This window comes from Etheostoma spectabile, chromosome 7 (assembly GCF_008692095.1).
Source record: "Etheostoma spectabile isolate EspeVRDwgs_2016 chromosome 7, UIUC_Espe_1.0, whole genome shotgun sequence".
NCBI lineage: Eukaryota > Metazoa > Chordata > Actinopteri > Perciformes > Percidae > Etheostoma > Etheostoma spectabile.
In genome coordinates, this window is record NC_045739.1 from 21,460,385 (window position 1) to 21,473,188 (window position 12,804).

The 12,804-nt window shown below is 38.4% G+C and overlaps 1 protein-coding gene across 1 annotated transcript in view; it reads right to left on the bottom strand.

Moving 5' to 3' along the window:
* The window catches only part of lamb2l (laminin, beta 2-like), a 49,544-nt gene that overhangs the window by 26,486 nt on the left and 10,254 nt on the right, over nt 1-12,804 (bottom strand). The window contains exons 2-3 of the mRNA XM_032521630.1: nt 11,072-11,151; nt 482-651 (exon numbers count right to left, since the gene is read on the bottom strand). Coding sequence (XP_032377521.1) covers nt 482-651; nt 11,072-11,151 — 250 coding nt within the window. The remainder of the gene's footprint in view (nt 1-481; nt 652-11,071; nt 11,152-12,804) is intronic.

The following is a 12,804-nucleotide window of genomic DNA, read 5'->3' on the forward strand; positions in this document are numbered from 1 at the left end:
TGTGTGTGTGTGTGTGTGTGTGTGTGTGTGTGTGTGTCTAAGGTGTGGCTGACATGTGAGTCTAGTCTACACCTGGGCCTGATATTGAAAGGCTGGTTAGCGTCAGGGGGCCTTGCTTATGGAAACCGGACTGCACACAAACAGACAGATGAACAAATGAAGAGGGAAGAGTGGAAACTGAAGGATGAAGATGGATGAGTGCATGGAAAAAAAAACATTGTAGGGACTATTGTAAAGGGGGTGTGAGGAATGGAACAGGCAGTTGGGGGAGTCAACCACGTTGAGTTTAATCATTGCAGTGACTGAGAATGCCAAATGTGGAAAATATACGTAAATCACAGCACATGATGTGATACCGGGTGCACATGAAGGAAAAGATGAATGTGCATGATTAACCTGTCACTAGCAGGAAGGTATGGAAAACCCTTTAACAGTTACTCCTTATATTTCACATTGACTATGCGTTTGTGTGGGTCCTGACCTGCAGATGGCTGACAATGCAGTAGGGCTGCGGCCCGTTCAGGCCGCAAGTAGACGTGGCGGATAGATTGACAGCCCGTCCAATCAGAAGGTTTCCTGTCGCAGGGTAGCAGCTGCCATCAGTGCAACCATGAGGGCTTGATGGGAGCTCCTGTCCAAACACACTGAGAGCTGCAAGCGGAGAGGTGCAGGGTAGAAAAAAAAAAGAGAATAATAATTATTCCACTCATTGTGTTAAAACTTTATACATCAAGTTCTTGACGGTCTAGAAGTGCACACAGTAAGAACATCTCATCTAAACAACTTTTTAAATTTAGAAACTAGAAAATGTATTTCCTGCAGAAAATGCTTGTGAATGCTGAATAACTTAATTGCTAGAGCTAAACTGGATTAGTAGCTTACATCTGTAAGAAGAAGTTGAAGTAGTGAGAATAGTGGGAATTGTTTTAATTGGTATGAATTTCACTGACAAGTTGAATAACACCACTAATGTAAAAAAGATGTGGAATAATTAAAGTTGTTTTTTTTAAGGCTAATGATAAAACTAAACTGGAATACTGGTTAAAATGTGTAAGAAGAAGGTGAAGTTGTAAGAAATGCGGAAAAGTGATAATTGTTTTAATTAATACGTCTTTAACAGTTGAATAATTGTATGAAAGTTGTTGGTGTTACAACAGTAGCACAGCAGTGGCAAGCAAACAACGTACGTCTGTAGTGGCAATTTGACTGTCTGGCGAAAATGCTGCGTCCTGCTTACTAATCAATGGCCAAGTTTGTAAAGACAGAGGAGATTGCTTTGATCTGTGATGTTTGTAATGAGCTAACAACCTATCACCTGTGTCAGACTGCTGCCATTAAAGGTACACTATGATTTCCTGCCTGGTTTCAGCACAATTTCATTTTTGTCTCAAATCGTAGGAATCTCTCCTTGATCCGCTAGCTGCCTGCCCCTGGATTACACTGTGTAAAAGCCTGGTCTCTGGAGACAACACAGGGGCCGTAAAAGTCAAACACTAAAGGCACAGGCTGTGCACCAACATATATAAACCAGATATCCAGCAACTACTCTCAGATACAACTCGCACAATAACAATGCTGTGATGCTGCTGAATCTGCATTCACACAATAATAATTAATACGCTGGGTGTTCAATAACTTGATTTGTTTAAAACACAATTTCACTTGAAGAATACAGTAAAGTAAAAGAAAATGAGCTGGATGAAGGTATGTATCCAACAGAACTTTCTAAGAATTAAGTGCACATTAAAGTCCCCAGTGCATCTGTGTTTCCAGTTATTTATTGGCTAGTTAGACCTTGGCTCAGGTTGAAATTGGATGAAGTTGGATTATATGTTTGAGGTCATTTGTAGGGTCGATTTAATATCTTTTGTCCAGAAAAATTGTGCTTTCATGGTGATTAACCTAAGAGGCCTACTTAAAGTTCTTCACCCTTGGCATGCTTTATATTAAGGGGCTTTGCTCTGGGTGTCTGGAGGTCAAGATAAGATGGAGACCTTGTAGATGTTCCCGAATCCCATGGTAAATAGTCTAGACCAAGGGTTATATGACATTGTTTTGGCTCTTCCATTGTGACGTGATTATATGTAATTCTGTATGATGTTGGATATACTTTATTAGGCTAAGCAAATGTAATTGTTTTTGGTATTATATATATATATATATATATATATAGGTCAAGTACGGTGCTACACCGAGGCTAAGGGTGCTATAGCCATGTCACTAATCTGCTTTGCCCGAAGTAAGCCCCCTTAAGCATTGTAGTATTTTTTTTTTTTTAAAGAAATATGTAAACGTTTATAACAAGCCTTTCTGTTCCCAATATAATCCCCTGGCTGCATGTTTGTGTTGTGTGTTTTGAAAAAAGGGTAAAAGAACATCTGGTTGTGGCTGCACTGGGGATATTATTCCTTTCATTTCTAACATTGTGATCGACATTTCATCCGTAACAATATTACAATTGCACAGCGGGACACATATGCAATAGAAATATTATCACTAAGATTGTGATAGTTATCCCTTAATAAAACAGATAAATATGTTTTATTTATTTTAAAGTAAAGTACCGGAGCAAGTCAGTGCCGTAAGAGTAATAAAGTGTCAATGCATTGTATCAAGTAAGGATAACTGAAGCTGGTCAAGTTTGTTCTATTATTCATCAAAGTGAGGATTCACTTGCAGTACAAGTTTTCCACATCATCCACTATTGAGCATGGGCCTAAGTCAGTCAGGTATCAGTCAAGTGCTAAGTTCTGCAAGTACATCAAACATACATGTTTGTCTCATAAATTAATAGAAGTACAACATTTAAAGTGTATAATCAGCATTTCCTTAAAAAAACAAAGTCAAGGAAGTATATGAGGAACTGTTTGTGCCATGACATCTGTTCCCTCAGCATCTGCAGTATAAACCAAAATATTAGTCTTCCTCATCCACCATGGCATGTGTGGTATGTCTGGCTACACAGAAGCATGGTGGATTATAAATAGTAAGATCATCGTGTTAACACCGCCTGACATCCCAGAAAGCAATTGCCTTAATGAACTAAGAAGAACCACATTAACTATGATTCTCCATAACGTTCTTGTCCTGTTCCCTCCGATTCTCTCCTTCACCCGTGTAAACACTCTCTCTGCATCACTAATTCTGAATAACAGGCCTCATCAGGGATATGCGAGGAAGAGGCAGCAAGGGTAAGGGGGGCAGAGAAAGACAATGAGATAAATTATGGTGACACAAAAACGAAAGATGGACAGAAAAACTATCTACATCAAGCTTTAACCATTTATTGACACAGACTGTCCTGAAATTACAAAGCAACCACCAGCGCATGTTTGAATCAACATTTAACCGTACTGAGAGAAATCTTCTAGACTTACATACTATAGGTCAAGTTGCAAGAAAAGACTGGGGAGACTAAAATATGTTGGGAAACAGGCAGTGATGCAGCAATAATGTATGCTGGCGAAATTAGCAAAAAATGTCTTTCCAGATTGACCGCCTAGTTTTCGAGAAAGGGAGCAGTCATATGATTGGACAGTGTGTGGAACACGTGACTTCTGTGCCTGCCTGAACAAACTCGAGGCTCCATAATCAGCAGAACATTGAGTTGTGTGATAGAGGGATAGGGGATGAGTGATGATAGGAGAGATATCGGGTCGTTCATCCTGTTGATTTACAGAAAACAACAGAGCAGCAACAGGTTGAGGCATGATGACAAAGGCACAGCCATTGTGAGTTGGAATCATAAGAATCCATTGCATAAAAAAACTGCATATCTTCTTTAGACAGACAACTCTAATGCTGGGGAGCTCTTAAACACTAATTTATGTACCACCTTGTGGTATGACTGTCATATTTGTAGTGTAAGAAGGATATGATTGTGTCATTGTAATGCCTTTCTAAAGGATACATGGATGATTTCATTCATGATTTCATCAGAGCTCTAAACAGCCAAAATTAGTAATTATAGTGAACTAGAAATATGCATAATAACATAAATATAATTAACATAACCGTTTCCACAAACCACAAGATATCCTGAGGGTTACAATGTATATTATTTTTAAAAAGGGTCACTTCCTGTCACCCTGGAAGTCCTACCGTCTTGTAAACCCAGTGTGCACGGCAAACTTCCCTTTAAACAAAACGCAGCAGCCGCCGGTAAGACAAAGCTAATGACTATCATGTTTAACCTCTGTTACACTTTTAAACTTAATAAACAGACACGTACTTAACAAAGTTCTGAGTTTGGCGTGGTTATTGTAAATCGGTAATGTTTGTCAAGTATGGTATGGTTTTAAACAGAATGATGGATTGATGAATGTAGCAGTAACATGTGAATCACATCATAGTTTTAGATATTAAATGTGTGCACAAGAAAGCTACGGGATTACTGTGGGGAATTGGAGAATGGCTAGAATAACTGATGATATTAAACATTGTGAAAATGGATGAAACATATGAACACATTAAACATGTACAGGCATATAACATATACCTATAGACTCAGTCTTTGGATGAAATAGGTAGCACATCTCTACCGTGAAAGCCGACATGCGCCCCGTCACAGGGTGATGATAACAAAGTCTGTTAAGGTCAGGCAGTGCATTGGCAGCTTTGGACTCCTCCTATATACAAAGAGTGGTGGATTCGTAAAGTGGCAACATCACACTAAGAGCTGTCAGTATTTCAGAATGTAGGCCTTAATTTTGTCTAACAAAGGCTGATTTTCCAGTTCAGGTGGTTTGGGCATCGTAGGCATGTACAGCTGGAAAAAGGCCTTGGAGAAGACCCCAGGACATTTACTAGGAATTATATCTCCACCCTGACCTGGGAACGCCGGGATCCCCCAGTCGTAAATTGTTAATGTGTCTCGGGAAAGGGAAGTTTAGGGTCCCATGCTGGAGCTGCTGCCCCCGCGACCCAACCCCAGATAAGCGGACAAAGATGGATGGATGGATGATTTTCTGTTTTGCTGTAAGCCATTAACAATGCCTGGCTGACATTGTTCACAATTCTACTGCCAGAAATTATCCCACACAATCAGTCTGTAATGTTCACACACACAGACACACACACACACACACACACACACAACTGTATAGGCAGGTGTGCACATGCAGAATTGCACATAAATGGCTGAGAAGATAGAGCTGTGGACTGTAGGTTAAGATCAAACACACCCTAACCAAACATAAAATGCAATACTGACACTCGAAAATTTATTGTACAGTTACAAGATTGTGCGTGAAAAAGAATCAAATTGAATAAAATGGCGTGTCATATTAAGGTAAATTGAAGATGTATTTCCTTAATGAACACATTTTAGGAGTAGAAAAGTAGAAAAACTATGTGTGTCATTCTTAAAGCTGAAAATAACACCCAGTGGTCCCACCCCTCTACTCAAACAACTACTTCAAGAATTCAGAACCATAGAAACTGACCTCACTTTACAGGTATGACATTGCACAATGGCTTCACTCATTGGTCAAAGAACCTGCCATAATGAGGCACAATGCAACACATGGGAATCATCCTGTCATGAACAAAAAACAGGTTTGAACTTCATCTGTTGTAAATAGCAATGACAAACTCAGTCTTTGGAGACCAGGAAAGTGCAAAATCAGCCGATTTGTAAAGAAAGCTTTCATTTCAGGCTGTTCTCATTCACTGTTTGTACTTATACAGCTCCAAAAGTAATGCAAAATTTGATTCGTATATGAACTTTGTAACCGCGAGCCAGGATGTGCAGGGCTGCCTGTCAGGATGAAGTCAGGTGAAGTTGTATATAGAGTATTCAGTAGTCAGAATTTCTGGTGGATGAATGGGTCAACACCCAAATTTTACCCAGGAGGCCGCTGTTTGTGTCCTAAAGCTAGAGTTATTTATGTAATGGACTAACGTTACCGCCGTGAGTTACATAGCCTAACGAAGTAGCTCAAACATACTTATTTCAACCCAAACCATGATCTTAATCCTAAACTTGACCAAATAGTTTGTTGCCTTAACAGGGGCTTGTGCAGGCGCGCTTATTGCCCATATTAGATAAAGAGTTTAATTTATACACAAAAAAAGAAACCAAAAAAGCGAGGCACCGGACATTTGTAGAGTAACGCACAAAAAATGGTGCAGAACTTTTCGTAAGATTCTGCCAACCATTGTATGAAGACGTTTATTTATTTATTTTACATCTTGTTACAATTAAATATGCACTTCAAGTTACTGGTCGTGTACAAAAATGTGTGCTTCAAATATACTATGTTACTTATGAAGGAGTATTAAAGTCACTGTTAAAAATGATCTAAAAATATTCAAACTTTTTGTCAGAGTGAAAAAAAGAGTTAATTAATTGCGAGTAGAATAATATACCAAGTATTATAACAAACAGAACCCACTGATGTTTTTGATTTGATAGTATTTTCTTTACAACTAAGAAACTTTCAGGGTAATAACTACTTCAAGGGACAAATCATCAAATGTATTTTAATGAAAAAGTCCATGTGTTGCATTTATCATATTTTTAAGCAGCATTTCACTTCAGCTCTCAATATTTGCGCTGCCCTGGCTGTTAATCATCACAGTTAATCACAGTAAAGTTACCTTTTCTGAGAGAGTGATAAAAGTAACATCCAGATGTGTTTTGGCCTCCTCTCCCGACACTCTGTCTAGGCACGTACCCCTCAGTAGTCATAATTTACCCTCAGTTGTAATTAACAACTAAGGTTGTGTTTTGAAATAGACCACACATTCATGGAATGTTGCTACTATAATGTACGCCATTCTCTGAAGCTTTCCGACTGTCTTTCTCCAATCTGTTATATTGTGCTAAAACAGTAAATAATGGTGTTTGTGTTGATAATGACATGGCAAAGCTATCATCTGGGCACACACTTACAAAAGATCAAAGGTCAAAGAGCCTCATTTTTCAAAAGATGCTTCTGACATCTGAGATATGACAGTGGGATCCGTCCCCCTCTCTGTGTGGGCCGTAGGAAACATATCCTTCACTAGGTTTTCTCCTGCCCCGACAAGCATGGAGAATGACAGAATGTGTCTTTGTATGTGTGCATTGTATTACTTTAGTGGTGCATGCAATAACATACTGATGTCATTATTTTTAGAATTTTGCTGGGTGTTTTTGCATTTCTATGTCATTTCATTGCTCTAAGGACATGCATATATTGCATAGATGTGAGTGTTGCAATTAGAGTGTGTTTTGCGGTGTATTTTTAAACTTGACACCCTACAGAAATTATTGCAGACATGACAATAGCACATGGCTCATGTAGCACCAGAAGGGAGAGGTTGCCTAAGTAACCAGTTGCCAATTCCAGGCTGGTACAAATGACTCTTAAAAGTGTCATTCATAAAGGCTTTTCAAACAAGAATTGCTTATAGGAGGTGTACTTTCATTTCTTGCAATTTTGTGAGTTTTATCACATTTCCTAAAAACAAAATGCCATGAGATGCAGGTAAAAAAACTTTGAACTGAAACTCTTGTTTCAACTAAAGTGGCTAATGGTACCAGGGTAAAGCCAGAGAGACAGCATTTATAATACACATACCCAAAGAGTTCTTTGACTACAGAACGTCCAAAAGAAAGCAAGGCTGAGAGACACAAGTTCGTCTTGAAGTAAAGCAAGTTGTACAGATGTTATTTGGCACCAGCTGGTTTACTTGTGTGTGATTAGAGTGTATAGCACGGGGCAATGTAACATACACACATGCACACATAACAGATACACAGAGGGGAGGTGTCACAGGTAAACACCCTGGGGCATCTCCCTCCTGTATGAAGCACTATGGCAGGAATGCAGAGACAGAGAGGAAAATGTCATTCATTAAAGGAAACATTCCAGGTGTCAGTGTGGTGGACGCAAACATACGCTCAAGTTCTGCACATATATACACAAACGGAACAGGACCTGTGCACACCCTTCCTTTCCACTTCCAATCAATTGGCCTTCAAATTGGCATATGGTACAAAACTCTTCCCAATCTTTTATCTATGACGGATTAGTAATACAACATGTTTGTTGGAAGTGCAACAGCAGTGCAGAAAGGAGGCAGGAAAAAAAAAATATATATATACATATATGTTGAGGGTTTTCACATCAAGTAATCGTTGTTGATAACATGTGGCAAGCTGTGAGAAGTTTTGTTTTGTTTCGTCTCCATTTTTGGGGATAAGTGTTTCAAATGTTTTGCAGATGATATTCTTATTCTGTTTAGCCAATGTGTGCGTAATCGCTATTCCTAACTAACATTAACTACTGTGACTGCTTTTATGAAATGCTAAATCACTATCACAGTATGTTATATCAATACAAATAAAGAAGAACAGATACAAGTGTAAAGTATTATTACTTTCACCTCAAGTAATTCTTTTAAACTATGATTTTAACCTTCTCCTTCCTTATGTTATCTTACAGTACCTTGACTTAGTTTACATTAACCTACCTTAATCAAATTTAGCATGAAACTGTGTGCAAAATACATTGGGTCTTATACTGTATGCTATCTATAACCACCTTAAAACCTCAGAAATAATTTTGGAGGAAATCTCAAAAATTAAGCTTTGTCTATTTATATGTTGTAAAGTTTATTTGCATGCTGTGATAGTGGAGTATGCCTCTGCAAACTATAAATGTAGGTAAATGATGACCTACCTGTTCCACCTAAGCATATTTGAATTAAAGAAAAATAAATAATACAATAAAACATTTTTTTAAGTCCAATTAACCTAAACCAGTTTATGTGCCAAATATCAGTATGTATTTATTAAACAAAAAATTTAAATGTAGTTTGGAGATTTGCTTAAAGTGAAAAAGTCTGCCACTGCACTCACATGATCTCACTGTTTAAACTTCAAATCTTTGGAACAGCTCAGCAGCGTGTTGGGAGAAAGACAATTACTGTCCTGCTGCTAACTGAAGTCTGAGTGTACATGTCTGCCAATGAATAAAAGCAACAAATAAAGGCTGGTTGCTAATAAAGTTCTGTGTAAAAAAACAAAACATTGAGGGGGTGGAATTACTTGTAGCCAACTACAACAGCTTACATGGTAAATGTTGTAGATTTCTACAGCACTAATTGCATCAGCACAACTAAGTCATGTCATAGTCAACATTCTGCTGCTCTTATTTTAGGTCTTTTAAAGCAAAATTGCATAGTTTTTTTACCTTCTAAAAACAAGAATTTGCAAGCTGTAATCCTGATTTCATCAACAAAACGTCTTCACATTAAATGCTGACATGTAAAGGTAAGGCTGCAAGACTTTTATGTGAAAACTCAGAAGGAAGGGTTGCATTTCATGCATGGTAGCTTAACATTGTTCATTCATGCTTTCATTGATCCATTCATTCTTTCATTCATGCATTTGTCAATATGTATAGGAGTAAAAAAGATAACTCAATCTCAGTTGTCAGTTTCCACCACCTCACACACACACACCAGTACAGTGTTCTTCCAGTAAATAAGTAACATAGAGATTGACCCAGATACCTGAGTTAGGCAAGTTGCAAGTGCAATAGCCTTAATGAGTCTCCATTTCAAAGTGTGTGGGTGGCTGAAGTTCAAAAGAACAACTTCACTTCAACTGTCATAGAATCACTGTTAAGTCTCCTAAATTCTCAAACACAACTAGACAAAACTAAGATTCAACAGTGGCTGTGCACTCTGTGCGTGTGGCCCCTTTCAAAATTTCCCTAGGCACCAATTAACCCTTCATTCTGTCTCAGATCCAGAACTACTGTCAGTAGCCCATCATTTTCAACACATTCCACAAATACCCCAGATTCTCAAAGTTTTCACATCCTACAAGCTGACCTATTAAACCGGGGTTTAAATGACCACAGGAGCCTTGACATCTTGAGTTGGATGGAGCTGTTTAGTGCAACAAATGTCCACAACGGAAAGCAGGCATGAATGCATGGCCATGCTTCAGTGGACAATTTGGGAGACCACATTGACTGATGATAATGGGACAGTCCTAAATAATTTTGCCATTTTTTTAAATGAAAGAATATATTTATGAAACCTTTTTTACAGATGTGATCAAGAAGACTTGGGCCTGAGTGCCACAGACAGGCTTGGTATCGAGAGATGGACTAAACCATAATTGGTTTTGTTGGCAGTAATAAAAATATAATCTAGAATATTGCCAGTCTCACTCTTAAAGATCTAACAGTCTCCAAACACCTTAGTTGAATGAACCCCAATTTCTAACCGTTGCTGTTCAGGTAAATTAAAAAACATGAGGCCATATTTAGATGCAGTATGAACAAAAATCAATGTAAAGATGTGACCGGAGACTAACGGGAGTGGATTTGCTCCAAGCGATATAAACTAAAGGCAAAGACACATCAAAATTGTTGAATGGCAGGTACAGGAGGCAGGAGCAGACAGAAGAGGGACTGCAGTAAAACATGTGAAATTGGAGTTTCAAATAACAAAACAAAAAGCACAGAAGGAAGTGTGTTTACAGAGAGCATCCATCATTTCCCCATAAATTTGACTGGACAAAAAGGTGGCTCAGCGAAGGAGAATCCTCACTTAAACCCTTCACTTCCTGTTCCCTGAAGTAAACACAATCCAGAACAAGCTTCTGTGTGTCACAGCTCAATCCTGTGATAAGCATGTAAATAATGATGGATTAGACCTAATGACGATGTACAGGGGGAGTATGAGTACGAAGATTACTTTGGTTGTGAGTCTCCTGAAGCAAAAACAACAACAAATGTGACAAGGTTGTTGGTTTGGAAGGAGAGGACGCATGATCACCTGTAGGCACCAGCTTCAGAAATGATTTCCACATTTAACGTTTTACCCTACTGCTGATTGCACTACTGAGGAGGGATTGGCTGGCATGTCAGAAGACACACGCCATGGGCTTTGAATACTGTGTCTACTATCACCGAACGCGTTAGTCTGGTTTGCTTTCACAACACAATCAAACCAGATCAAAGTATGATTGGGACCGAACCAAAGCCTCCTTTTCACGTGGTCTTGGTCTAAAATGACACATGGAAGCAACCCTAAACAGACAAATACAAACTGATCTTCAACTCACCCAGCGTGAGAAGGCTCAGATACTGAGCCACGATGGACATCATGATGCCTGGACGCATGGACATCAGGCTGTCTCTCTGGCTGTAACAAACAGAGACAAATTGTTTGTGAGTGTAACAAAGAAATCAATTAAACAATTTAATCACTGTTGTCGGTCTCTATTTACACCAGAGGTGTTTTGTGTGCAATCATTTCTGATAATTGACAGCAAAATTATCAGAAACTGAAAGTGATTTGTTTCCATTAATGGTCTTGTGTGTTGTTAGTAAATATTAATGTAATATCTCCAAAGTGCTGTGGAAACGGGCGGTGCTAGAACGCTACACAAAGCAGCTTTATAGGATAACAAATTCCCACTGTAGCATAGTAGTTCAAGGGCTTTCTCTGAGGTAGAAGGGCCTTGATTATGTTGGAACACCGAAGAAAGAAAAAGCCTCTTGTATACATAGGCTTAACAAACATAGACATCTGCTCACTGAATAGGTGTGTGTGCGTGTATAGGCACACACATTGACAGGTGAGAACACACATTGTTCATGTCACAAACTAAAACCATTCTGACCTCTGAGACAAATAAAAGTGGTTATAGGAAGGAAAGAGGACAGACTAAATAAAAAGACTGACTTTGCAGCCAGGACTGCTATTGCAATTTAAATAAGCCATTTAAAGCAGAACTAGAAGTACTTTGCTGTCTTAGAAATGACAGTTCCAATGTATCCGATTTTAAAGCATTCCTCAAATAGCTTAACCTGACTCACTAATCCGGGTATATAATCTAAAAGCAGGTCGCTGTTGGAAAGCATTTCTCACACTCAGCTTGGCTGAATAAGAGGTTGATGTGGCCCCGCACTCACACTCACACTCACACTCAGTTGAATGTGTATTAAGTTGTTGACTACATTGATAACGATACAATATTTGTAATTTGCTGGTTGATTGTGGCTCATTGAATGTAAATGCAATTGCTTATATATTCCTAACAAATTATAATAAATTGTTCATCTACAACTCATGTGAATAACAAAATGTGAGTTGAAGTGCTGCTTCATGCACTCATCACATTATTCACATCACATTTTCAAAACAGAGTTTTTTTATATTTCTAGAGAGGGAAGGTGAGATGAGACACAAAAACCCAAGATGCAAAAGTGGAAATAGAGAAATATTGAGATAAAGAAAAGGTGCAACTGATTAAAAATAGTAAATGTTGATTTTTCATCTATAAGACAACATGTTTACATATGCAAAGTTGTGTAATTTTGTCTTAAATAAAGACCATATAGATTGTGTTGTGAATGAAGATTATCTTTCCATCCATCCATGATTCCACATGCCATTTACTAAGAAATTAAAAAGCGACTTGCTGCACTGGTAAACATTTGACAATATTGTTACATTTTAACAGCTACATAGTAAAAAGAGCTTACCGTTTAGCCAAAGAAGTGTTGACAGCACAAGGACACATTTTAATTGAAAATCTTCACCAAAGGACAAATCCACTCAAAACACACAGTTTTAGCTGATGTTATACAAATAAGCCAAACACTGAGAAAACCATGCAAAAAAGTGCTATATTCATTATGAATCCAGCATTAGCAATAAGTGATTCTAGCTTCATACTCACACAGCCACCGGTCCGCTCAGTCTCCTCTGCACTGCGTGGTCAGAATTGCTCACTCTGTCTTTGTAGGCCAATTTCGTCTGACAGTGTGTGTGTGTGCGCACGTGTGTGTG